Source organism: Tursiops truncatus, chromosome 8 (genome assembly GCF_011762595.2).
Source record: "Tursiops truncatus isolate mTurTru1 chromosome 8, mTurTru1.mat.Y, whole genome shotgun sequence".
Lineage (NCBI taxonomy): Eukaryota > Metazoa > Chordata > Mammalia > Artiodactyla > Delphinidae > Tursiops > Tursiops truncatus.
In genome coordinates this window covers 9,679,927-9,706,003 of record NC_047041.1, presented here as the reverse complement: position 1 = coordinate 9,706,003, position 26,077 = coordinate 9,679,927, and the positions used below count along the sequence as shown (strand labels likewise).

General features: G+C 46.9%; 1 protein-coding gene across 1 annotated transcript; it reads right to left on the bottom strand.

Moving 5' to 3' along the window:
* On the bottom strand, positions 1-23,402 carry SCN3B (sodium voltage-gated channel beta subunit 3). The gene is made up of 6 exons (XM_019941742.3): positions 23,278-23,402; positions 22,167-22,342; positions 15,502-15,665; positions 12,728-12,953; positions 8,015-8,153; positions 1-4,366 (listed from the first exon to the last, which is right to left on the bottom strand). The coding sequence occupies exons 1-6, from the start codon at positions 23,400-23,402 to the stop codon at positions 4,303-4,305; spliced, it is 894 nt and encodes a 297-aa protein (XP_019797301.2). The 3' UTR covers positions 1-4,302.
* Between the last annotated feature and the right edge of the window lie 2,675 nt (positions 23,403-26,077).

The following is a 26,077-nucleotide window of genomic DNA, read 5'->3' as shown; positions in this document are numbered from 1 at the left end:
GAGACACTTTATTGACATGAACAGGGAGTTTACTGAAAAACACCACATACAGGCATTAGGTTGTTGAGAGCTTGAGTGGTCAGGAACAACATTTCTAAAGTTCAGAAAAAGATTGGCTGTGGAAAATCAAGAAAAAGCCACACGAAGGTGACAACACGGTGACGAGTTCCATGGCTGTACGAATTTGCTGATTGTGTTTGGTGCCTCACAAACCTACAAGCGCTCGTCCTTCAGTGCCTCCCTCCCTGTCACTCTGCCCAAAAAAGAGAAATACCAGCTTTGAGGCTTCGCTGGCCTACGATAGGGGTTGAGTCTGAGCTACAGCTCAGACTCGCTTCAAATGTGCATCTACTGGGTCCTACTACAGCCTCAAGTAAGGGGAGGGGTGCCAAACATGGGTCGTCTGCCATGGTAGAGTTTTAGAGACTAGGAAAGGCTTGGATGATGATATTTTTAAAACCTAAGGGCGCAGGGCACACTCGGTCTAGACTGGTGCCCGACGCAGAGAGGGTGCCGAAATGCAGAATGAATGGGTGATCGGAGTAATGACACCAAGTACTACACAGATACATTTGCCGTGACTGGGAGGACCCACTGGGTTGGGGGCTTTTCATTTACAAAGGGATGGGAGAGGAAGGTGTTTTTTGTTTTAGTTTTCCATTTCCGCTTGGGAAGGAGAGCCAAGGTATATTCTGAAATGGGTCTAGCTCCTTGCTGCTGCTTCCTGCCAAGATGCAGTAACACGGCCTTTTCTCTCTGATTTATGTCAGGTGGGTTCACAGATTCTGAGATGGGTATGTTTTCCTTTTTGATCCCGTAGTTCTGGGGGGAAAAAAGGAGCTACTGTCTCTTCTCTTAACCATTCATAGCTCTATACATATTTTCAGCACATTCCTGCTCTGAAAAACTCCTTTCCTACTAACATTTCTAGTTTGGCATCTAAGGAGAAACCAGAAACTCAAGAGAGTCAGAAATCCGGGCGTGTGGGTGTTTGGGGGTGGTGACTCTAAAGGACAGTGCTTTTAGATGGACTGAAAATAAAGGCTGGTGTTGGGACAGGTGCTGACCGTCAAGGTATTTCCACACGAGAGTTGGGGCTGCGATGCAAGGCTGAGCTGACGGCAAAGGTCCGTTGGGCGAGGTGCTCACAGGGCCAGCAGAGTTGAGCAATGAAGGTCATGGCTGTTAAGCCCAAGGGAGGGAAAACCAGACCCAGCCGAGCTGGCCTTGAGGGAATTGTATTATTAAGCGTCAGTCAGGGGGAATTATCCAGCACCAAGACAACAGGTGGGGTTCCTAGAGTGATGATAGCCCTTGAGAACGTTTCTAAGCCCTTTAATAGAACAGCATACCAGATAGAGCTTCCAGAGCAGTGCACGTTTATCTGGGTCCTTTGTAGGAATATGCGGGGGAACAGGGAGGGAGTGAGGATTTGAAGTAGGCTGGTGATCACAGTACCTTGTGGATTTATAGTCATGATCAAGTCTCCCAGGAAGGAGTTTAATTGCAATTCAGGAGAAATAATGAGGTACAAACCAACGAGAAAGGGGAAACGAACATGAGATTAAGACTCTGAAAGCACAGTTTTAGCATGGACCAAGAAGCAGAGTGGTAGAGGAGCAGTGGAGTGGGGTTAGGGGTGAGCGAAGATGTTTAACATCTCAGGACAAGCAAGAGAGGCAAAGATTAGATGGAAGTAAAAAAAAAAAAGAAAAATGAGAGGAAAGGAAGCAGCTATGGTCTCAGTGGAAAGAGAGCTGGGCGAGGGCTCAGAAGACCTGAATTCCAGCTCTCTGTTTACCCACTATATGAACTTAGGATTTGGTAAAGCTTCTTAACCTCAGACAGCATGTTTCTTTATTTGTTAACGTATTAGCAATATCCACCTCACAGAGCTAGTTGTGGAGAAGAAATAAGATAATTAAAATGCTTGGTAAATCATATAGCTTAATAAAGAAAGCATTAAAGATGAGAAGAGTTGAGAAGTTAGGAGGAGGAAAAGACTAGAGAAGATTACTTGTAAAGGATAAGAATAAAAGAGAGGTACCATTCAGCTTCATTAAAAATCACCCAGGAGATATCTGAGTTGGGCTTTTAAAAAGGAAAAGAAAACGTGCATTCTAGATCACAAGTTAGATGCGTGGTCTACTGACGCAAGAGGGAAGTGGAGGGGTAGAAAGGAGTTTCTGCGGCAGGCTTGTCATCCGCCATCCACGTGACTGGGAAAACCTCACAGTAATCCAGGCCCGTTTTCCTCACAGGAAAGTAAGGAAAATCTATATTCTGTCTCCTATTTCAGAGAGATTGTGTGGGAAATTACCAAAGAGAAAGGCCTTGAATTTATTGAAAGTATTTTCTTCGATAAGATCAGACTCTCAAATATGTAAACAAGGACTAATTCAAGTGCTTTCCCAGGGATGGCAGAGATGAACTGAGTTTGTCAGGTGAGGCCCAAAGCCAAGAGAGTGGGATCTTTCCCCATAGATGCCCCTGGATCTGAGGGACATCTTGTTCATCAAATCCCAGTCACTTTCATCTTCTCACATCCCATCAAGCATCCTTCCCCCTCTCATCACAAGGTGCAGAAGGACATCGCACTTACACCAGTTACTCAAAGTGAAACATGAGATATCGACTAAAATGTTTCCAGTGTTCATCTGCTCTCCTAACATCTAGGGGAAAACAAAAAAAACCTTGGACATTATGAATTCACAGGTGAAATATTTGGAAGCCACCTAGCCTGTCCCTCCTCTATCACATCACTCATTTGCCATCATCTATCTCAGGCTAAAAACATGTGTCTTAGTTAAGTGCCATTCCCGGATGCGTTCCCCTTCTGGAAGACGTCTCAGATTCACAAACCTTTTCACTAAAGAAATTCTTCAAATCTACCTCCCATCCTTCTCTCTGCCTTTTTGGCCAATTTCTAATGGCCTGAATCAGAGCTAACCTCATCCAGGCAATCCACCGAGTTCTGTGCCAAACTCAATTTCAAAGTCTTTTCAAGGACAAAATTATCCCATCTCGGGAAGTGTAAACTGGACCGCGCCTTAGGCTTCTATCTGCCCCAGTGTATCCTTTGAAGTCTCTTATCAGTGGAGTCCTGTCTTGAGTCTCCGTTGCCTCCTGTATGAGTAATAATACTGACCCACAGAAATTTTGAGAGGAAGAACTTAGGAATTGCAGTCCCAGTGCCCACAGGAAAACAATGCCACCCCGCCATCTCCGGCGGTGCGTTCACCTGGCAAGGCACACACGTTGCCCCAGGAGGATCATGAACGTGTTGTATGACTTCCCAAGTCCCCTGCTCTCGGCTTCTTGAAGTACTGACACTAACCCAGGCCTTTGAGACCTCTTGGGATCTAGCCCTGGAGCACCATAGTCCAGAGAACATTTTAGTCCATGCTTAATGACCTTTCTATCACTGGAGGGCCTAGAAGCGCATGCTTTGCTCTGATGCTCCAGCCAAGTGGACCAGGAACTTAGAAAAACTGACTTCAAGGAATCCCACTTCATGTCACTCTTTTGCTTTAACCCAGACTAATCACTCCAGCTTCCTTCCGTTAAGCCCTCCATTCACTTGCGGCAATGGAGAATCAGCGGCTCCAGCACGTGTTCAAAGCCGGGTGGAGCACAGGGTGGGGGGGTCCAGTTGGCATGGGAGCTGCTTGCTTGACAGCAAGGGCAGGCTGAGGTTTGAGTCGTGTAGAAATGTTTGCTCCTTGGTTCTCGCAAAGTCTTGTGTGTGGAGGTCTGATGGAGTTAGCAAGTCAGAGGTGACAGTTCAGAGGTGAGTGGATGTATGATGAATGAACTGAAGGATGGACGTGTGAAGGGAAGTGATGTGGCCCCTGGGGCACCCTCCTGACGCTGTTGACATCACTGAACATGGGGTAGCCAGCGCTTCAGTGTTCAGGCCACCTACCAGTGATAAAACAGCTCACTGAGAATTGCCAGCCCAGTCCAGCCCAGCCAAAGGCTCTCTGACCTCATCCACGATCCTTACATAGGAGAGAGAATGGGGAATTATTTTTTGTCACTGTGGGTAAGGAGTTCAAGTTGCCCCAACACTCAGGCCAAAGCAACTCACCTTCTGAAGGACTTGAACCTCGCACAGAGCTCTGACTACTTGGGCATCAACTTAAAGAAGTACCCTGAGGGTGGGGATTCTGGGTAGGGTAGAAATCTAAGGGACCAAATCTAAAGTCATTTTGGTTTGTGGGTGTCAAGGTCACTTGTACAACCTGCCTCCTTATCTACCTGCCCCTCCCTTCCCTGTACATCACCTCCAGTTGCCCCCTCCTATTCCTCCACTGGTACCGCAGAGTTCTCTTTGTTCTCCGATGGGATCGCCAGGTAGTCAGACCTGTTGGAGGAGAGACGGGGGAAGAAAATCAGTGCATTTGTACCCAGAGGTGCCAACACAGGAAAAGGGAAGGAGCAAGGGCCCCAGGAACAAGGATGTCTCTAGAACACCTCTGCTCTTCTTTCTCACCATGTTACCCAAGAGAAAATGAGAATGGCCCTTTCAGCAGACTAGAATAATAAATACTTTTGTTTTTTCCTTCCACCAGCAACCTATGAGTCTTCTCATTTATCCACATTGTTCTCAGGACTTAGTACTGTTAGATTAAATCAGCCAAACTGATGGATGGGAAATTACATTTTATAGATCTTTTAATTTTCCTTTCCCTGATTACTGGTGAAGTTGAGCATCTTTTCATAAGTTTATAAGCAATTTGGGTTTGTACTTCTGCAATATGACTTCATTTGCTTTACCAGTTTTCCTTCTGAGACATTTGTCTTTTTCTTTGATGATTCCATGTCTTGAAAATACCTTTCTTTTTCCTCTTATAATTTATTTATTTTATTTTTGGCTGTGTCGGGTCTTCGTTGCTGCGCGTGGGCTTTCTCTAGTTGCAGCGAGCGGGGGCTACTCTTCGTTGCAGTGCACGGGCTTCTCATTGTGGTGGCTTCTCTTGTTGGTGGAGCATGGGATCTAGGTGCACAGGCTTCAGTAGTTGTGGCATGTGGTCTCAGTAGTTGTGGTTCGTGGGCTCTAGAGCGCAGGCTCAGTAGTTGTGGCACACGGGCTCAGTTGCTCCGCGGCAGGTGGGATCTTCCAGGACCAGGGCTCGAACCCATGTCCCCTGCATTGGCAGGCGGATTCTTAACCACTGCACCACCAGGGAAGTCCAGTATCATAAAATCTTTACTCTAATAGCTGTATAAGAAATCTTTATATCTGACAGGAAAACTCCTACCAGCCACCTCCCCCAAACTTATTGTTCTTTGAAACAGGCAAACTATGGCCCATGAGCTAATAAAGGCTGTTACTTGTTTAAAGGGTTGCACACAAACAAAACGAAAGAACAATAGGGGACAGAGACCCTCTGTAGCCTGAAAAGCCTAAAATATTTACTATCTGACCATCCTCTGGCTTAGACTAGTTTTAGCCTCTGGGCTTCTGTATGACTTTTAAGATCCGCTTATCAAGTTCCTTGAACAATCCATTGGGTATTTTGATGGGAATTTTACTGAATTTGCAGATTAATTTGGAAGAGAATCGCTATGTTTGTAACAGTGAGGTTTTAGTCTTCAGTTATTTAACTCAAATCTTTCAGTAAAATTTTGTGATTTTCTCCTTAAATATCTTACACGTTTTTATCAGATTTATTCCCAGGTGCTGGAGAGTGTTTGTTGCTATTGTAATTGAATTTTTTAAAATGTTTTAAATATTGAGATGTTTCTCTAAATTGTTGTGGCTGGAATATAGATGCTTTTATATTTATATTTATAAATATTTTGATTTGTATCAACAATCTTATGAAACCTTACTAGTTCTAATAGTTTGTCTATAGATTCCTTTGGATTTTCTATATAGGTAATCGTATTGACTGTGAATGATAATTTAGTTTCTTTCTTTACAATTCATACTCTTTTTTTTTTGTATTTACTTAGTGCACCACCTAGGATCTCCAGTATAGAATAGAAGCAGGTATCCTTGACATATTTCTAATATTACACGCAGTTCTTCTAAAGTTGCCACATAGATGATATTTGCTGTAGGTTATACTAGTTGCTGCCATTAATCCGTTTAAAGATGGTTGGTGTTTAGGTTTAGACTTATATGTATTTATCTTGCTCAGGACACATTGTGCTACCCGAATCTGAAGAGTCATACCTTTCCTTAGCCACTGTATCTCTGAATATTGTCTCTCCTCCATTTTCTCTCTTCTATGCTAATCGATCTTCTCAATTTTTGTCTTCCTATTTCTTTGTGATATTCCACCTTTTTATATCTCTGTGCTTCATTCTGTGAAACTTCCTTATGTTTATCTTCTGGTCACCAGTATCCAATCTCTGGTGAACCAATCCATTGAGTTTTGAATTTTATTGACTGTATTTTTCATTTCCAGGTTTTTCTTTACTCCTGTTCAAATCTGCCTGTTCTATTTTCTTAATAACTTATTGTATTCTTGTGTTTTGGTTCCTACTCTTGTTTTAACTCTTTTAAGCAAATTTCTTTTCCATATTCTACCAGGTCTTTCTTGTGTCTGAAGCTCCCGGGGTTTAATCCTGCCATCTGTTACTTCTCTTGCTCATGCTGGATTATTTCCTGCTGTGTCTTTTAGTTTTGGATGAGACTGTGGAATCAGATTCAGCAATGCTTTATCTGGGGAGCACTGTTAAGCCTCAGCTAAAAGTGGGTCCCTTCAGAAAATAGTTTTTCATTTGCGTCTACATGGTTATCACTGTCTGGGGACTAATTTTTTTTTTATTGACTTTCTCAGCTTAGAGGTTCCTGGATCACATGGGTAGCATAAATTTAAATCCCAAACATTGTGAGAGCAGGCTTGTGGTTACCGGTTCTCAAGAATCTTTTATGTTTCTACTTGGAGTCAGGCCAGGTAGATAGGTTTCCTTGGCTTTTCTCTGGGCTGGTGGACTGATGATTATTTACTGATCTATCTTTTGCACGAGCTGTAGCCCTCTGAGGATCCTGGTTCTGCTGGTGACCTCAGTTCCAACTCTGTTTCTTGTGCAAGGCCAGCTGTGGGTACTTCCTGTCCAAGTGTGGGCACTTTCTGTCCAAGTGTGGGCACTTCCTATGCTCAAGCACTGAAATCTGATCACCCAGGTCACCAGGAATGACAACCTCCCCAGCATATCCTTTCTTTCCTTCTATCTGGTCAGTTATAATTTTTTACTTTCCTGAGATCATAGATATCATGAAAAATGATACTTTATCAAGTATTTCTAGGTGATAATAGCTTAGGGTTTTTAGCTTATCACCTCCACTGTGTAAAACTGTGAGGGTTATTTTCTATCTTTCCTCTCCCCAAATAACAAGCCAACATGGCCCCTTAGACTCTCAGACCCCATCATCTGTTACCTGTGCTCGAGTGACTAGGGCCTTGGTGAAAATGGCCAAGGTACAGTCCGGACGTTGGAGCAGAAGAGCCCATCTCTGGGTTTTCAATCACGGCCAAGCTCCAGGGGGAAGAACATGTTTGGAGCTCCTTAGCTAATAGACGGCAGAGCCCAGGTGGCCTGATGAGCTCTGTGGTTTACAGCAAACAGCTGAATGTGTCGGGAAGAGCAAGGACACCAGACAGGCTTCGGTTCAAATCCCAGCCTCTCCTCTCATTATCTGTGTGGCCCCAGCAAGCCACTTAAGCTCTTTGAACTGCTTCAGCATCTATAAAATGGTCATAATAATGCTAATGTCATGGGATCGTGGTGGCAGCGGATGGGCTTTACATAGTGGTTAAGAGTGCAGGGCACGAGGTAGCAGGCACGAAGTCAAACTTGGCTTTGCCTCTTATAATGGTCTTGGGCAAACTTTCCCAGGCTCAGCTTTCGCATCTGTAAAATGGGTATATTCGTGCTGCCTACCTCAAACGTTGTTGTGAGGAAAGTGGAGGACTGTGTAAATTGCTCACCACCTCACCCATGAGAGCAGGCGCTCGGAAGGGGCGAGCTATCATCATTTTGGCATCTTTGGACTTACGCATTTTCTTGGGCTGCCTCTTCGGCCTTTGAGACCTTCCTGTAGCAATATATCATCTCGATGAGCAGCCACAGAGTGAGGAAGACCAGGAGGATGTACATCATGATTTCTGAGACCACAGAGGTGAAGTCTTCTCCAGCTGCAAGGGGGAGAGTGAGGCTCACAATATGCATGTCCCACAAGCCCAGAGCTGTCCCTGAGGTCTGAGATACACGAGGCCTATTTCTAGGTATGTCTTAAATAAGCACTGGGTCTAAAGGAACGCAAGAGGGTACCAATGAGATTTAACATCCCCTAATTCTCCTGCCTGTCCGCTTGCTCACTGACTTTCTTCAGATGCTCTGGAGGGAGGCATGAGGGAGAATGATGGATGGAGGAAGAAGTTATAGAGCTGGAAGGAATCCTGGAGCTGAGATACGTGCAGCCGGGTCTCAGTTTTCCTACTTCCCGGCGTGTGAACAGTCATTTCCCTGATTTGAGACTCAGCTTCTTAATTTGTAAAGTGAGGGTAATAATTCATACCACACATTACCTGATGCATTAAGGATACCTTGGGACATGTAAAAGTCTGCACAGGTGTGACGCACATGACGCACATGTCTCAGTTGAGCCGACTCTGTCCTCTGAGCTTAGGGTGGCGGAGTGTGGTACCCCCGGGAAGAGGGCGTCGGAAAACATGGACAGGGCCACGTGGACAGTGCCGTCAGCCCACCCAGTGACCTGAGCATGTCTGGATGAGAAGCAAGGACGTTCCCAGCTCATCTTCCCTCCAAGTCATTCCAAACCCAAACAGAAATGAGGGTTGGAGAATTCCACATATGAACCAGGCTGTCCTCAGAGTTCTACTTCCGGAGCACAGATCTGATCCTGCCATATACCTACTGAAAACCTTCCAGTATTCCACACCACCCTCAGCATAGAGACCTGACTCTCTTAACAGGGCACAGGAGGCCACTCGCCGTGCAGCCTTCCTCACCTCATTTCCATTCGGTTGGCCAGCAAAACCTCTCTACTCACACACGCTGTGGTCTTTTGGAATCTGTGGACGTTTCTTCTTTCTCTTCCCTCTTCCTAGATCGTATCTCACACCCCAGTGCTACCTCTGTCCCAACATCGCCTCCTGCTTTTCAATCTCCCAACCATTTTTCTAGACTCCACTGAAGTCACCTCCTCTGTGAAGCCTTCCTCAACTTCTTGTGCAGTTATTATTCACGTTCTTCTCCAGGCACTTTTCCATCCATCTATTATAACACTTCCCAGATTGTACTGTGATGTATTTATCTCTCTTCTCTACTGACTGTATGCTTACTAAGAACATATTTATTTCTGAATTATCAGCCTGTTGCCTAATCCTAGAATACTTGAAGTATTCAATAAGTATTTGTGGAATGAATGAATATAAATAAATATTGACCTTCCTTGTTTCCTAACCAACAAAAATGACAAATAAAACATGATAGGGAATCCCCTGGCGGCCCAGTGGTTAGGACTCGGCACTTCCACAGATGGGGCCCAGGTTAAATCCCAGGTTGGGGAACTAAGGTCCCACAAGTCGTGTGGTGCAGACAAAAATAAATAAATAAATAACTGAAACATAATACATGGCAAATGTCCCGACATATATTCCTTCCTAGTGGCAAGGAAGGCTGCAGCCACAACTCCCTTTGCTAGCTCTCAGCAGCAAATTAGATTCATGGTTATTCATAGGGCATAAGTCATCCTCAAGGCCTTGCTCATTAAAAGCACAATATAGGCACAGCCATGACCTTCACCTCAGAGAAGCAGTCCAAGGGCTCCAGGATCACCCAGCTTTCCTAACTGGAGCTGGAGGTCACAGATGCAGCTTGAGGCACAGGAGAATGCCAGACACATCAAATGTCTTTTCACGGGCTGACAACGGTCTGGTTTGCGATGTGCTCAACTTCAAGCACCCTATTTCTTTCTCTTTTTTTTTTTTGTGGTATGCAGGCTTCTCACTGTTGTGACCTCTCCCGTTGCGGAGCACAGGCTCCGGATGTGCAGTCTCAGTGGCCATGGCTCAAGGGCCCAGCCGCTCCGCGGCATGTGGGATCTTCCTGGACTGGGGCACGAACACGTGTCCCCTGCATCGGCAGGCAGACTCTCAACCACTGCGCCACCAGGGAAGCCCCCCTATTTCTTTTTAAATGCAGTAGCCAGAAGTAGTACCACAGGAAGCTGTCCTCAGTAGCTTTATTTACCTCTAGGTGAAGAGAACTCAGATTTCTGTCTTAGAGCCAGGAGGTGAGAGCCTACGCCAGGATCAGTCCAGCTTGAGCAAAGAGAAGCAGGGAGATTCTCTGGGACCACAGGGATGGAGCAGACGTGGGGAATATGTCATGGTGGAGCATGCAGCAGTATGAGAGCAGTGAATATCTGGGGGTGGGGATGCAGAGGGCTGCCAAAGGGGTCACGGGGTCGGGGGAAGAGAGAAAAAGAAAAAGTGGCAGGGAGTGGGTGGTGGTGGAAGGAAAAGATGCAGTGGAAACACAGGTAATAGAGGCAAAGATCTGGACCGCAGTCCTGCTTCTGGTGCTAACATGCTTCATGTCTGGGCAAGCCCTCCTCTTCCAGAGCTCTGTCTCCCAGCCACAACATGAGGGCGTCAGAGCTGCACCCTCCCACCACCTGGGGAGTCATTTCAACTGACTTTCGCCAGACCGCACCCCAACCTGCTGCACTCACACCGCAGCAGTGGTATGGGGCCTTCTGCACTGAAGGAAAGGCCCCTGGGTGATTCCGATGCCAGCTCTTTGTTCAGACCCCTGGACTGAAAGACAGCCAAGCTTCCTTCCAGCCCTAACGTCCCGAGAGGCTCTGTGGCTCTGATGACAAACTTGTTTTCCCTCTGTTCTTACCCAAGTCTGGCTCTGGTGCCCGGCAGGCAGGCAGACTGGCTCCGCTTTGCCACGCTTTCCACTGGCTGCGCAAAGGTCTCTGGAGGCAAAAGCCTTTGAGAGCACAAGGTGGAGACAGAGGCAGCTTCCTAGGGCCTGGCTGTCACCAGCCGACAGTCCCGAGGGTGAACAGCAGAGGGCGCCAGGCTCCCTTTCCCCCGGGGGCACAGGTGTGTAAACAGAAGAGGATAATGGAACTTCTGAACAAAAAAATACCTTAGAGAGCTCCCAGTCCAACCCCCTCGATTCACACAAGAGGAGACGGGCTCAAGGAGGGGAAGAGGCTCATCAGGTCTGAGCCAAGTGGCCTGAGAGTCCCTGTGCAGCATCTGGATTGACCTACCTTCCGTTTTAGTCTTGTCTAAATCATGACATCGCTCGCTCTGCTGTGCACTCCCGTTTGCTTCATGAATTTAATCACCATAACACGATAAAAAAATAAATACACCTGTGGCCTGAAAGTCGGGAATCCTGGCATCCTTTTCTAGGAAGAGCCTGGCTTTAATTTGACCTCTCCTTTCTTTCCTGCCCCACACCTTTTGCCTGTTCACTGACCTGCATCTTGGGGCAGCCATAATGCTGAGAACGTGCTGGAAATAGATCGTCTAGGAAGGGCTAAGTAAAATGGAGTCATCATTTAGCCTGGGTGAGAAAACACAAAGGGAGATGCGTATATCGCTCCTCTGCCACATGAAGGAACATTTGCAAGGGGTGAGAAGCCACAGTGCTCTGAACAGTGAGTCCATGGAAAGCAGAACAAGACCAGTTCTAAGTTCACCCTCAAGATTCTGGATTCGATCGCAACAGAAACTTTTGAGTTAGGTTGATGAAAGAACTTCCCAGCCTAACAAGGAACCAGCTGTGGGAAATCGGGACAATTTAAAGATTGGAGAGCAAACCGCGTTTCCCCTTCTCATAGCTGAAAGTGAGGTTATATAACGAGAGACGCCACGGATGGGGAGGGGATTTCTTGTATGACTACTGTGGAGGGAGACAGAAGACAGAGGCTGTCAGACTTTGGTTTGTAGCAGTTGTTCTCAAAGCAACAGCACTTCCTGGAAACTTTTTTTGTCATGCTCCATCTACGGAATCAGAAAGCCTGGGTTTAAGAAGTCCTGCAGGGGGCTTCCCTGGTGGCGCGGTGGTTGAGATTCCACCTACCGATGCAGGGGACACGGGTTCGTGCCCCGGTCCGGGAAGATCCCACATGCCACGGAGCGGCTGGGCCCATGAGCCATGGCCGCTGATCCTGCGCGTCCGGAGCCTGTGCTCCGCAACGGGAGAGTCCACAATGGTGAGAGGCCCGCATAACGCAAAAAAAAAAGTCCTGCAGGGGAATCTGAGGCTGGCTGAAGTTTGAGCACCGCTAGTTCAGAGGTTTGGATGAGTCACAGACAAGAGGGTAGATGACCTCTAGAGAACCTCAGGAGATTTCTCTGAGCCCACTGAGTCCGAGATTCAGTGCAGGCCAGAGTAGGTGTAACTGTCTTGGCAGTTTTAGGCTTCAGGGAGGCTGTCCTCTTTCTCTAAAGGTGAGAGTCCAGGGACCAGGTCAAGATTACTGCACTATCATCTCCAAGCCTTTCTGCTTTGAGGAAAGACACAGAGAGGCAAGCTTTCGGGCGGCTTGCAGAAAGCTGGTCGCCCCAGGAGGACAAGCCAGTGGTGACATTTTTAGATATCACTACTCCAGATACATGGGGTTTTGCATTCTGCAAGGGGCTCATTTATGTGGAAACCCGCTGTCCTCCCTCCCCCGAGAGCAGGGCACCCAAGGGAGCCTGTGCCCTAGCCTTACCCTCCTCGGTGACACGGAGGGGGATCAGCCGGGTGGTCTTCACGAAGGGGCGATGTGCCTCAAACTCAAACTCCCGGGACACGTTGCAGGTGTAGAGGCCGGAGTCGTTCAGGGTGACATTGAGCACAGTGATGGACACGTCCTGCAAGTCTTTGCTCCCGTTCCACTGCAGGCGTCCCTGGAAGGGGCTCTCCACCTCCTGGTGGCCGTTCCGATACTCATAGATCTGCAGGTAGAGAAGCAGAGGGTGTAGGAGAGAAGACAGGGTAGAGGTGGGGACAGGGCGGAGAAAAGGACCAGAATGGTGCTCGGACGTGGGGACGGGGACAGTGTTACCAGGAGCTCCCAAATGTGGGAGTGGGATGGGCGTCTCAGAGGAGGGCAGGGAAGAGAGCAAAGACAGGGAAAGACGGGCAAAGGCACCCAGGTGTCAGGGCACGTGGACACAGCAGGAAGAGGTGGGCAGGGAAAAGGGCTGGAAAGAAAGAGGACAGAGGAAGGTGAGTGAAGTGTACAGGAGATCAGGAGAGGGAAATTGAGAGAAAGGAAGGATTGGAAGGAGGCAGAGAGAACAAGAGAGAAAGGTGTGTCATGGGGGCAGCCGGGGAGAGACTAAGGCAGAGAGGCAGCTTCATGCGTCATGAAGACGTCTGAGAGCTCTGGCCTCCAAAAGTGTCTCTCGGAGCTGGTCCCCTTGGAGGGGATGTGAGCAGTCGGGGCCAGGCCGCAGGAAGGGGACCCAGGCTGCTTAAGTGGCCCACTTGAGCAGAGAGCTGCCAGCCAATGTGTACACATCAGCTCTTCCACTCTGGGCGAAATTAGATCTGAAATGTGGTCTCTACATTTCTCTTCTCAAACACTTCCACCTTCTGACATACCTTTTTTTTTGTTTCCTTCTACAGCTGTGCAGTCCATCTAGTTTCTGCTTGCCACGTGTGGCTACTTACATTAAAATTTAACTCACTAGGAATGAAATAAAATGTAACATTCAGCTTCTCAGTTGCACTAGCCACAGTTCAAGTGTTCAGTGCCACCTGTGGCTGGTGGCTACTGAATTGGACAGCACGAATATGGAACATGTTCATTGTCACAAAAATTTCTATTAGTGTTGTTCTGTATTTCCAGCACAATTTTTTAAGTTTCTTTTCCTCCATCTGAGCCACCTTCTCCTCACTTTGGGCAGGCCTGGAAGCAGAGCAGGTGGCTGGCATATGAACAGACCTGAGGCTCGTGGGGACCTCTGCATCTGGTCAAGACGTCCAGGCTCCTGTAACCTACGCACTAGCCTCGGTTGCGGTCAGCCCTGAGCCAGGCGCTAGGAAGCCTACTGTCCCAGGCCTGGCACCTGAGTGCAGCAAAGCCACATCAGAATGGCACATCCAGCCTAGAGTGAGAAATGAGTCCAGCTTTAGGAGAGCTAGACAGAAGGGCAAGCAAAACTCAATTTCATCCTAATGTTGTGTCTCCATTAGGTCTTCGTGGGGAAAAACTTGCCCCCAGGAAGATGAGGCAGTGCAGTAATAAGCGCTTTGTATCTGCTGTCAGACGACCTGGTTCAAATCTAAGCTGTCTCACTAACTTAATTTCTTTGACCCTTAGTTGCCCCATTTGTGTGTGTGTGTGTATTCTCTATCAGACACTTATACGGTACTTCTTGTATTCCAGAACTATTCTCAACGCATTAAAAATTATAGCACGTGAGTCCTGGTAACAGCTCTGTGAGGTAGCTATGGCTTGTATCCCCATTTTAGAGATGAGGAAACTGAGGCACAGAGAGAGAGGTTAAGCAGTTTGTCCAAGGACACAGAGTTAAAATAAGTTGTGGAGTCAAGAATCAATCCCCGTGGGCTTCCCTGGTGGTGCAGTGGTTGGGGGTCCGCCTGCCGATGCAGGGGACATGGGTTCGTGCCGCGGTCCGGGAGGATCCCGCATGCCGCGGAGCGGCTGGGCCCGTGAGCCATGGCCGCTGGGCCTGCGCTTCCGGAGCCTGTGCTCCACAACGGGAGAGGCCACAGCAGGGAGAGGCCCATGTACCGCAAAAAAAAAGAATCAATCCCAGGCAGCCTGGCTCCAAAGACAGTGACAATGTGAATAATGGTCATCCCCAAGTTGGTGTTCAAAGTATATAACAACCATTTTGGCACTGGCACCAACCAGTCAGAACTGACATTGGCCATGGCTGATCCCTTAGTTCCCACATCGTGGGAGGTCTGGAGGTTCCTAGTGGGAAGGATGGTGATGAAGCCACTTGGGAAATTTGGCACAAGTAACCACTATAGGACTATTTAAATATGTTACCCACTGATGTGTGTGTACCAGTTGCACATCAGTCTTGGTCACGCCTGACATTCTTGTTTCACTGAGATTGTGAGACTGAAATGAGGTAACCTATGCTATCTCATTTAATGACCCTTGGAGTTATTTCAATGTTTCTGTGAATTTAATCCATCCAGCAGGATGGTGCAGAGACTCGATGAAAACACCTGCACAGTGCCTAGTGGGGTGACTGGCACACAGTAGGCTCTAAATACTATTCATGCCTTTCTCCTCCTTACCCTGCCTGTAACCGGGAGTGCCCAGAGCTGGCCTGGAGCCCTCCCTTTCCCAGAGGCTGGGCTAAACTAAGGCTGTCAGTAATCTGCAGAGGAGCTGTCAGTGCTTTGGAGAGAAAGAGCCAGTGTTTGTCAGATCGTCATTCCCCAGGCTGTCGGGAGCCAGGCACACAATGGCAGAGGCCAGCGGAAACAAAGGGCAGAGTCAGCAGTCAGACATACAAGGAAATCTTTACCGCCCTCAGGCCTGTAGAACCATTCCACCACCGTGGTGGCCTCAACGTCCTCCCTCTTCATGCAGGAGATGCAGCGCAGCTTCATGGGATTGCCCTGAACCGCCTCCGTCTCCGAGGGTACTTCCACACACACAGGGGAGCAGACGCCAGCTGGGGAGAGCCCGGACGCCAGGGAAGGGACAGGAGGTGTTAGGGGAGAGGCAGTGGAGAACAAGGAGGGAGGGAGGAGAGACAGAGAAGGCAGAATCATGAGACAAACTGGAAAACAGCATGCACGTGTACGTATCTCCCCAGGTACACCCTCTCACCACGGGCAGGGATGAGCCAGCATTGACTGCAAGCCTCCCCGGAAGCAGCAGGGATGTGGTACAGCTCGTACCTCAGCTCTGCCCTCAAGGACTTAGAGTCAAGGTGGGAAACAGGGCACCCATGCATCCATCCATCAACCACCCATGCACCCCTTCATTCCACCAACACCCACAGAAATCTACTCTATGCCAGGCCTGACGCTGAGATACAAAGATGAATAAAACACGCTTCACGCCCTAAAGACATTTATAGTCTAGCAGGGAACACATACTCCTGTCATAAAACCAGACCATGATGAGTGACATACTAGAGGAGAGGCAGTTACTCCTGGCTGGGCTGGGAAGAGAGGAAGAGAACGATGGTGAGACTTAAGGCCAGAAAGGTAGATCGGACCCATGTTGTGAAGACCTCTGTATGCCCTTCACAATAGGAGGGGTCACATGTTTTAAAGCCTTAGAGAGATGTAATCATATCTGTGTTTTATGGTAAATGTAGGTGATTCTGGTGCATGGTGGAGGACGGAGCAGCAAGGAAGAGAATGGTGAGCTGACCCTGGGGCTGGGGCGATGATGCTTCACCCAAGGAGGAGAGAGAGACACACAGTTAAAAATGAGGAAGGGGAAAAAAATTAAAAAAATAAAAAAGTAAAATAAAATAAAAACAAAATTAAAAAAAGTAAAAAACAAAAAAAGGGGGAGTCAGATTGGGGGGCACCTTGGAGGCCACCCGCAGGCCTGGACTTATAGTTCCTGCCCTCTAGAAGCTCATGGCCCATTAAAGAGGGTAAGTACAGCAGACTGAAAATTCAGAATGAATCAAAAGCGGGACGTGGCTGCCAAGAAAGCAAGTGCAAACGTGGGCTGTGTTATCAGATGTACACGGCAGGACAAAGGAGGAGCAGTTCCCCGGTGCGGTTCAGAGCAAATCTGGACCACTATGATCAATTCAGGGTGTCACATCGTACGAAAGGAAGTTTTCGACGAGTGCATGTGCAGAGGAAAGCAAGATGGAGAAGGGTCTGGGGGCAAAGTCTGGTAAGAACAAAGCGGGGACCGGGAGGGCTTAGCTTGAACACCGACGCACCTGTCTTCAAATATTTGAAGGTTGGCCTGTGGAAGAGAAAATAGATTCTTTCCAACTGCAAAAGTCACATGAAAGTAAAGCTAACTCAATTAAAAAAAATTTTTTTTTCTGGTGCTGGAGCTGTTAACGAATTCGAAAGACTCTTTGGTAAGAGAGTTTGCCTGTTATACAAAAGATTCAAAAGTGAGATGAATCGCCAACGATTCTTATATCAGAACTTCTAACCCCTTCTGAGGCTACCTTCTCATTAACAATAAAAACAGAACCCCTAAAAAATGAAATAATACACATAGTAATTTAAAAACTAGTCCACAGTGAACGGTCAGTCTGTTCCTCTACTGGCAGACAGTTCTTTCTAAAAGCAGAGAAAAGCTTTATTTAGAACTTAAAATGAGACTGACCGACTCACTAGGAGTCAAAAAATGAAATATTTGACTCAGAAAGCAACAAATTTAATTTTTAGACATAGAGTTTAAAAACTAGAGGCACTATGATAAAATTTAACATATCAAGGTAAAATAAATTTCATTGGCTTTAAACTCTCAACAAGCAGGGGGTGGTTTTATCAGGCAGCCTGCAAGAGGCTCTCCTGCTTCTGCATAATGGGTCATCACTTTAATCGGGGGAGGGTCCATATCTAGAGAGAACTGATCAGAAACATTTTCAGAATATGAAGAGTTTGAAAACTTGAGTATTGACCTGGTTTAAAAAAAATAAAGCATGGTCTGTGCAAAAGTTTGGGAGCGGATAGAGGTGTAGGGTGTGCATTGAGAACCCCATGTAGCAGGGAGCCTCGGGGCACATTCATATTTAATGAGACGTGGTAAAGATGAGTTAGTGCAGTGATGATGACTTCAGAGAAGAATACGAAAATGTACCAAGGAATGTACAGTTACGCTTATAGAGGCAGAAGAAAGACGGTATTGGGCAGCTGAAGGCTTGGGTTTGATAGACTTTTTTTGGCCACACTGCACAGCTTGCAGGATCTTAGTTCCCCACACAGAGATAGAACCCAGGTCCCCACAGTGAAAGCACAGAATCCTAACTACTGGACCGCCAGAGAATTCCCAGTTTGGTAGACTGTCTAACCTCTCTGAGACTCAGTCTATGCATCAACAAAATGCTGAAAATAATATTTATCTAATAGATGTGTCATGCAAATTCTATGGGATGATTTCTACGAATGTGCTTTGTACATTCGTTAATGTTATTTTCCTTCATTTATTTCTTCACTCTTTCAACATATATCGAGTGCTTATTGTGCGCCAGGCACTGCTCTAGGCACTGAGAACACAACAGGGGACAAAACAGAAACCATCCCTGCTCTCATGGAGCCCACATTCCAGTGGAAGGAGAGAGAAAATAAGCAACATTAAACTGCAATAAGTGCAATTATAAGAAAAAAATAAAACAGAATAGAGGAGTTAGAGTGTGCATAGAATCACCAGAGACTCACTGAGAAGGTGAGGTCGAGCAGGTGTTGAAGGAAAGAAAGGAGGGAGCAAGCTGTATGAATATCTGTGTGAAGGTGTGCAGAGGAGATAGCAACTCGAGAGCCCTAGGGTGGGAGTGTGTTGGCAAAAGCAAAAAGCACAATAAAGTACAGGGCACAAAGTGAGAGTAGGAGGAGATGAGGCAGGAGAAATAAGTCAGAGCCGGATCACGGCTGCTCTTCCAGCCCACAGTTAGATCTTTGGCTTTTGCTTTGAGTGACATGGGAGCATTGGAGGCTGCTGAGTGGAAGAATGACATGATTTATACAAAATTACCTGATCTGACTGCTATGTTGGGAATAAACTGAAGAGGTGAGGAAGGATAAGGGTGGAAGCAAAGAGAACAGTTAAGAGGCTGGTACAGTGATCAGACTGAGAGGTGGTTCAATGACTTTGCTTGGATGAAGGGAACAGTAGAGCTGCTGGGGCTTGAAAGTGTATAGTTTGCTGGACTAACATCCTTGAATAGGTGAGAGGTGATAGCCTCTAGTGAACAAGTAGATGAGTTGGTCTTAAATATAAACACGGTTAGTTCATTTAGAGTTAAAGGAGGGAAGGCAGAATACACGCAGTCAGGATGGTGAGTAGGGCACAGCAGCCTCTCTTTGTTCTGAGTTGCCCCTGAGTAATCCAAGGTATCATCAGACAGCAAGCCCCACTGATCGCCTTCTCCTTGCCAAAGTCCGGTATGAAGTCCTAAGAAAGAACTCAGCTCATGAGGTCAATTTAATTCATGAGGTCCTGGAAGGAACATTGCAAAATGGCCACAGAATCCTCTCATCCTTGTTTGCCTTCCTTTGCGATATGACTCGCTGCTCCTTCCACCAAAAGGTAAAGTATATTTCTTCACCCTGTAAGTCTCCAGTACACTATTGCCTCTCTTTCCAAGAAATCCTCTAGATATCCAAGAAAAGATTGTACATATGGTCGACATTCAACCCACATTGCTGACTGTGAATAATAAACTCCTGGAATAATCTTGGCCAAATCATTTGACCCATGGTCTCCTCTTCAATGTCTATAGTAATAATGAGGAAACCAGAGAAGGAAGAAAATATTAATTATGATTATATTTAACTAAGGAATAGCATCAATCTATTATCAGGTGGATAGTAATGTGTATGTAACCAACTCCTCTAATAACCCCAAATCTTTTTCTTCTTTGGTTATTGCTATATTGCTCCTCTTAACTTTGCTCTGCAATGCTAAGAAAATAAAGGCTTTGATTAGAATGTAAATACTTTCCAAAGGGGGGTGATAAATGATGTTATTTGTAGATATTAACACCCTGAAATGACTTGGTCTATCAGATTAGCCAGTCACTTAGCAGAGCCTTGAAAGAATGGGATGTAAAATGGGTTACTGGGGGAAGAGAGGAAAACACTCCCCAACACAACCAACACCTGGGAGAGGAAAATCAGAGAAGACACTAGGAGGTAAAAATGAGTAAGGCCCTAGGAAAGGCAATGGCATGGGAGAGGAGTGGAAGGGTGGCTCCAAAGAGGGATGAGAGGACAGACGCCAACCTGGCAATCCTGTATAGCAGCACACATGTCCATAAGAGGAGCTAGAACAAGCCCTGGAAGACTGAAATCAAGAGGTAAGAGTTCTCTAGCAAGTCCTTTCCCCTCCACTGCACTCATTTTCTCATCTCTAAATTGGAAATAATACTGCTTTCCCTGACTACCACCATAGGATTGCTATGGGGACCAAAAGAAGAAATAGATTGAAAATTGCTTTGTAAACTGTAAAGCACAAGGCAAGTGTAGATTCTATTATTATTATTATTATTATTATATACTTTATTGAAGGAAATAAGGGAATTTTGTTCAATTCACGCAGAAAATAAAAGAATGGAAAAAATTCCATTCATATTGGGAAGGGTGAACACATCAAAGTTAAGTGCTTTCCAATGCTGGAATTACATGCAAACATCACATTACCCTACCGTTCAATTGTGCAGCTAAAAGGGACGTTAGGTATCATCCGCCCCAATTTCCAAACTTATGTATTTCCAAATATACGTATATGAGGAACAAAATACTCTAAGGTTATTACACAGCAAGCTAGTGGCAGAGCTGAGACTCCAATCCAGGCTTTGTAAGTCCTAGTCAAAAGGTCCTTGGCCTATAGAGTGCTCTCCCCCTCCACTAGAATTCAGGCATATATGCTAAAACTTAAATTAGGGTTTGGGAAGAAAGGCTCTTTAGAATCTCTCCCCAACCTTCTCTACAACTTCATCTCTCATTGCTTTACTCATGCTCTTTCTTATACAGCCCAACTAACCTCTCCTAAGCCCCCTAGTCTTAGCCTCCCCCTGAGGAAATCACAGCCTTAAGTCTTCAAGGCAGGTGAGATCATTGGCGACCTATTATGTCTGCTTCATCTTCAGGTCTGGTTGACCCTACTGGGGATGGGTGGCGGTGAGTCTGCCCTTGGGACTGGCATTACTCTCCCTCTTTGTCCTTCCCAGCCTGTCTCATCAGGCATTTTGTTCAACAGGAAGCTTGGCTCTGCTTCTGGTCACATGCAAAATCCAGATAATGCTGGCAGCCAGAGTTAGTCCTGGAGGCTTAATAAAGTGATACTAAGGTAAAGAGGCTTTTCCCATCAGCATATCTGCCACTGCACCAGCAGAATGAGTTCCCTGCCAACCACAGAGCATAATCCTATACCCAGTTTCAGTAAGGCAGGTGGGCATGCTCACATCTAATTATACTGGTTATTGATTTTTAACATGGAGGAATGTAGCTAAGATCATGTAAAGCAATTATCAGCTGGAGAGCACCTATATTTGACCTGAGGATCTAAGTTGCCAAGACTGAGATGCCCATAACTACACAACAACCACACACACACACACACACACACACACACACACACACCTACTACATCCTCATCAATCCATGCAGATGCCCATGCTAACATGCTCTGACATACACTAGCATACACATTCAGACCCTGAGGCATACATCAACACAGTAAAGCATTCTCTCAATCACACATTCAGACATTATCATGTAGACTCATTAACTCCCACTACACACATGCAGACCCCACTCCAAGCCCATCTCTAACACCACTCTGCTCAGCCTTACTGTTTCAAGTATAGGATTCCCTTATTTGGAGGGAGAAGGTCACCTCACTCCTTCACAGCAGACAAACAAGAACCTATTTATCTTTAAAGGCAAAAAAACTCAGCCCCCCAAACACCAACGCACCTTAATTCCACATGTTCATGAAAAAGAAGGAAGATGCAATTCCCAGGTGCCTATTTATCTAATATATCGCTGCAAATGGCTGAAGCCTGTTTTACTTATTGAAATTAAACAGATGGATCAACAACTAGTTTCATTCTCAAAATGCACGCATCCAGATTTTTTTAAAATATAAAAATTAATTCAAAGACCTCATTGAGAAATGAAATGTAACGGTAACCGAGATTTTTTAATAATGAATGTGACTGCATGCTCTTTCAGCTACGGGAAAGGGAAAAAAATACTTTGAAATTAACAGGAAACGGGAGGAAGGGTGGAAAAACCACCAAGGGAAGTTCAGGAATAAAGCAGCACGGGAGTGGGGAGGCCTTTTTCCAATCTCAGAATCCCAGCTCTCATGGAACCCCTCTGGATCCCGTATCTGGCAGACATGCACAGGGGGAAGTCAGCCAGGGCTCCTCGTTTTCACCAACGACATCAATAAGTGTTATTACTGTTAGCATTATTACTGTCATCTGCATCTCGCATGGCAGGGTGCTGGTACTTACCCCACAAAATGAGCAGGAGGGAAGCCAGGGGAAACAATCTGTTGAAGCCAGGCATCTTTTTCAGCGGGTGGCTTCCGGGGCTAAACAGAGAGATTCCCTGGGTCAACAAATGCTCCCTCTCAGTACTTTCGAGGAAACCCTCTGGGACGAACTGCTCCAAGGGAGCGACTTTCTGACTGAAATAAGGGCCAAGTGCCGTTTACTGGGGAGGCTCTGCGGGCTTCTTGAGCCGGGCGGGGGTTTCAGCTCCAAGCCACTCTGGCGGACTGCCCCAATTCGAGGGAGTGGATCGGCAGCGTGGCGCGCCCTCCCCGGAGCCCGTTGCTGGGATCCGGATCAGCACCACGGACAGAGCCTTCCCCGCCCACCCGGAACTTCCAATTCCAGTCGCTCAGCTGTTTCCCCTGTTTGCACCTCGGGGAAAGCTCTTCTCCGAAGTGAGCGGCAGGCAGGCTCTAGGCGGCTGAGCTGCCGGAGGGGTCCCTGTTGATCCATCTCTCACCTCCCTACTGAGAGTTACGCTCCGACCAGGATCCACCCAGACCCGGGAGCGCCGGCTTCGTCCGCCCTGATCGCCTTCTCCAGCTGGGCCTGCCCTCACACCCGAAACCACCGGGGCTGCCGTCTGAGCTACAGAACTCGTTCCACCTCAGTCCAGTCCACACCCGCCGAGCCTCCCCGGGGAGGTCCGGAGGGGGGCCAGGAAGGAGGCGGAAGCTTCTGTGCGGCCTGCGATCGAGAGGTGGGGTGGGTGGGCCCCGTCCCCGAGCTCGCCTGCAGATCGTGCAGGGGCCCAGACCCTGCGTGGCGCGTGACCAGCCGCCCTTCTCCAGGCGCCCCGACCGTGTGTGCTCCGTCAGCCTTGACATGCGCAGGCGGCTCTCCACCGCCACCACCACCACTTACCCCCGCCCCCCCGCGCCAGTGCAATACTCCCCACCCCCAAACAGGCGTGCCCCTCTCAGGGCCGAGCGCGGCTGCCGAGCGCAGGGGCGGAGCTCGGAGCGGCGCAAAGACCTCAGCCCCCGCGATTTCTCTGCTCGCCGGCTGACTCCAGGTCTGCCTTTCGCATCTCCACACCTCTCCCCAGCACCGGCACGCCTCCTCTCACCAATTCACCGCCCCCACGCCCCCGCCCAAGCAACCCCGCTTTGGCTCCTGCACAGACATGCGAGCTTCCAGCTCCGGGAAGAGGAGGGCCAAATCTCTTTCAATGATGTCATCTTTAATGTACATGCTACATGGCTCCTGGCTTCTCTCCCCCGACCCCATCCCCTCCTGGTATATCCTTTGTCTAGCCTTGATTAATTGGTACCGGGCACCCTGAACGCAGCAAAATAATCCCTGCTTAGAAGTGGGGTAAGAGGGAGGCGCACCTGTTCCCGTGTTCACCTCCTCACTGGCTGAGGAGGTGATCCAAACGTCTGTGCAACAGTGGTGTTGGGGGTGGAGCAACTCCCTCTCGCTCTGCTCACTTTTTTGTTGTTGTTGTTAAGTTTAAAAGCAGATAGACTGTGGTTTGGCTTCTTCCAACTATTAGCCTCACCCTAGTCCTAGCAGCTGTTTCACTGCCCCTCCCCATCCCTGGAAGGGAAACCTGAACGTTTAAATTTAGTTATAAACTCAAATTGACATAATAGATTAGGAATGCCTGGAACCGAGTGAAAGATTAATACAAGAACCTCTCCCCCCTTCTCATTCCCTACTGCTCCCTTTCCAAAACGGGAAGCTTGACACTGATATTCCAAAACAGAACGGCAGAGTAACAGCTGACGGTAAGTGAACCATGTGCAGGAAATTCTCCCTCCTAACATATCACAGAGCAACAGAATGTCCTTCTTCCTGGGCAGGGAGCCACCAGGCCATACTCTGTGTTGCTTTGAAGACCAGCCCTTGAATCACAGTGTGTTAGACCTGGATGAGAAGTTAAAGACTTAATTCAACTTCCTTTCCAATTCTTGAATCCCCCAAGGACATTCCTGATGAACAGGCTTGGCCTTCGTCAGGAATGAGAGCTCACTACTTCACAAAGTCAGTCCCTTCTAACGTTTAAGGAAGTTCTTCTTCATATTCAGTTGAATTCTGTACACTCTTCCTTCCTCCCCAAACTCCATTAAGTGGTCGGCAAAATGTTTTCCTTAAGAGAGAGCTATGCTTCCCCACATCCCACCCCAGAATTTTTTGTTTGGGGCTAAGCTTCGTAAGTCTCTTCCAGTGTATTTTCTGGTAGTTTCCAACCCTTAACTACGCTGGTCACTGTCTCAGGAGGATTTTTAGTTTGTCGGCATGATACATCCAGAAGAGGGACTGATGTTTTCTGTGGGGTCTGCCAGCGTAAATCCAGGAGAATTATGGCCACAGTTGCTTCAGAGGGTACGTCTGTTCAGTTACATTTACAGCCATATCTCACTCATAATGAGCTATGGTCAGTTAAAATCCCTAAGTATTTTTCACTCAACTTGTTGCAGAGTTATCTTGTACTTATAGAGGGATCTTGTGTGGGGGGGGACACCTCTGTGCTTATTGCTGTTAAAATTTATTAGTTTCGGGCTTCCCAGGTGGTGCAGTGGTTAAGAATCCATCTGCCAATGCAGGAGACACGGGTTCTAGCCCTGGTCCAGGAAGATTCCACATGCTGTGGAGCAACTAAGCCCGTGCGCCACAACTCCTGAACCTGAGTGCCTAGAGCCCGTGCTCCGCAACAAGAGAAGCCACCGCAATGAGAAGCCCGCGCACCGCAACAAAGAGTAACTCCCGCTCACCGCAGCTAGAGGAAGCCTGTGCACGGCAACGAAGACCCAACGCAGCCAAAAATAAATAAATAAGTTAATTAATTTTTTAAAATGTATTAGTTTCAACCAATTATCCCATGCTATTAATAATTGTATTGAATCCAGATTTAATCATCCGACCTCTCTCTTCTTTAGCTTTGTTTCATCTTTAGGCTTGATAATCACTTGATCCAAACATAGATTTTTTTTTCAAATATAGATTTTTTTTTTAATGGATAGGAAAAAAAAAAGAGTTCTTTGGCACGAGTTTAGAGACCTTATTCTAGTTTGACTAATTAGACTTCTTTGGTATTATTGCTCAATCACAAATAAATACCCAAACATATCTCCCTATTTTCCATATTTGTAACATAACACATTCTGAAAATTTAAAACGAAGGGTATATGTGAGAGGAATTAGACTTATAATGATCCAGATAAGAGAGATTTACATTTACATAGAAACAGATTTTCAGCAATACATTTCAAACCATTCCAAAGTGGAATGAATTACCTTTTGTTATGTTCAAGCAGCTGTTATCCAAAGAATTACTGGGATGTTGTAGAAAAAAAAAATCTTCTATAGGTTAGAAATTTGGAACGGATTGTTGATAAAGTTCCAGTCATCTTTGAGATTCTATGATCTTATTGAAAGTCTCACCCAAATACATAGAGTGACTGAAATATTTTCAGTCTGATAATTCCATCAACCATTACACTACAGCCATCACCACTACGGCAGCAGGAACTGGCTTAATTTTACATAATTTTTTCTTAGGTCTATTTGTGCAGATTCCTAATAATCACAGTGTTCTTTTTAAAATATTTACCAATCCCATTTTATTTTTTATTTATTTATTTTTTTTGCGGCACATGGGCCTCTCACTGTTGTGGCCTCTCCCGTTGCGGAGCACAGGCTCCGGACGCACAGGCTCAGCGGCCATGGCTCACTGGCCCAGCCGCTTCGCGGCATGTGGGATCTTCCCGGAGCGGGGCACGAACCCGTGTCCCCTGCATTGGCAGGCAGACTCTCAACCACTGCACCACCAGGGAAGCCCCACCAATCCCATTTTAAATAGTCACTTTGAGGATTTTACTCCCCTGTCTCTCCTCTATTGAAAACAGGAGCATTTGGTCTCT

Bases quoted from the DNA above. Each gene is read 5' to 3' on its own strand.
- SCN3B (XM_019941742.3), bottom strand. From the start codon at position 23,402: ATGTACATTAAAGATGACATCATTGAAAGAGATTTGGCCCTCCTCTTC. The intron at 22,343-23,277 runs GTGAGAGGAGGC...CCCTTATTTCAG, and splicing joins GGCGTGGGGGCGGTGAATTG to TCAGAAAGTCGCTCCCTTGG. The intron at 15,666-22,166 runs GTAAGTACCAGC...GGCTCTCCCCAG, and splicing joins CCTCCTGCTCATTTTGTGGG to CTGGCGTCTGCTCCCCTGTG.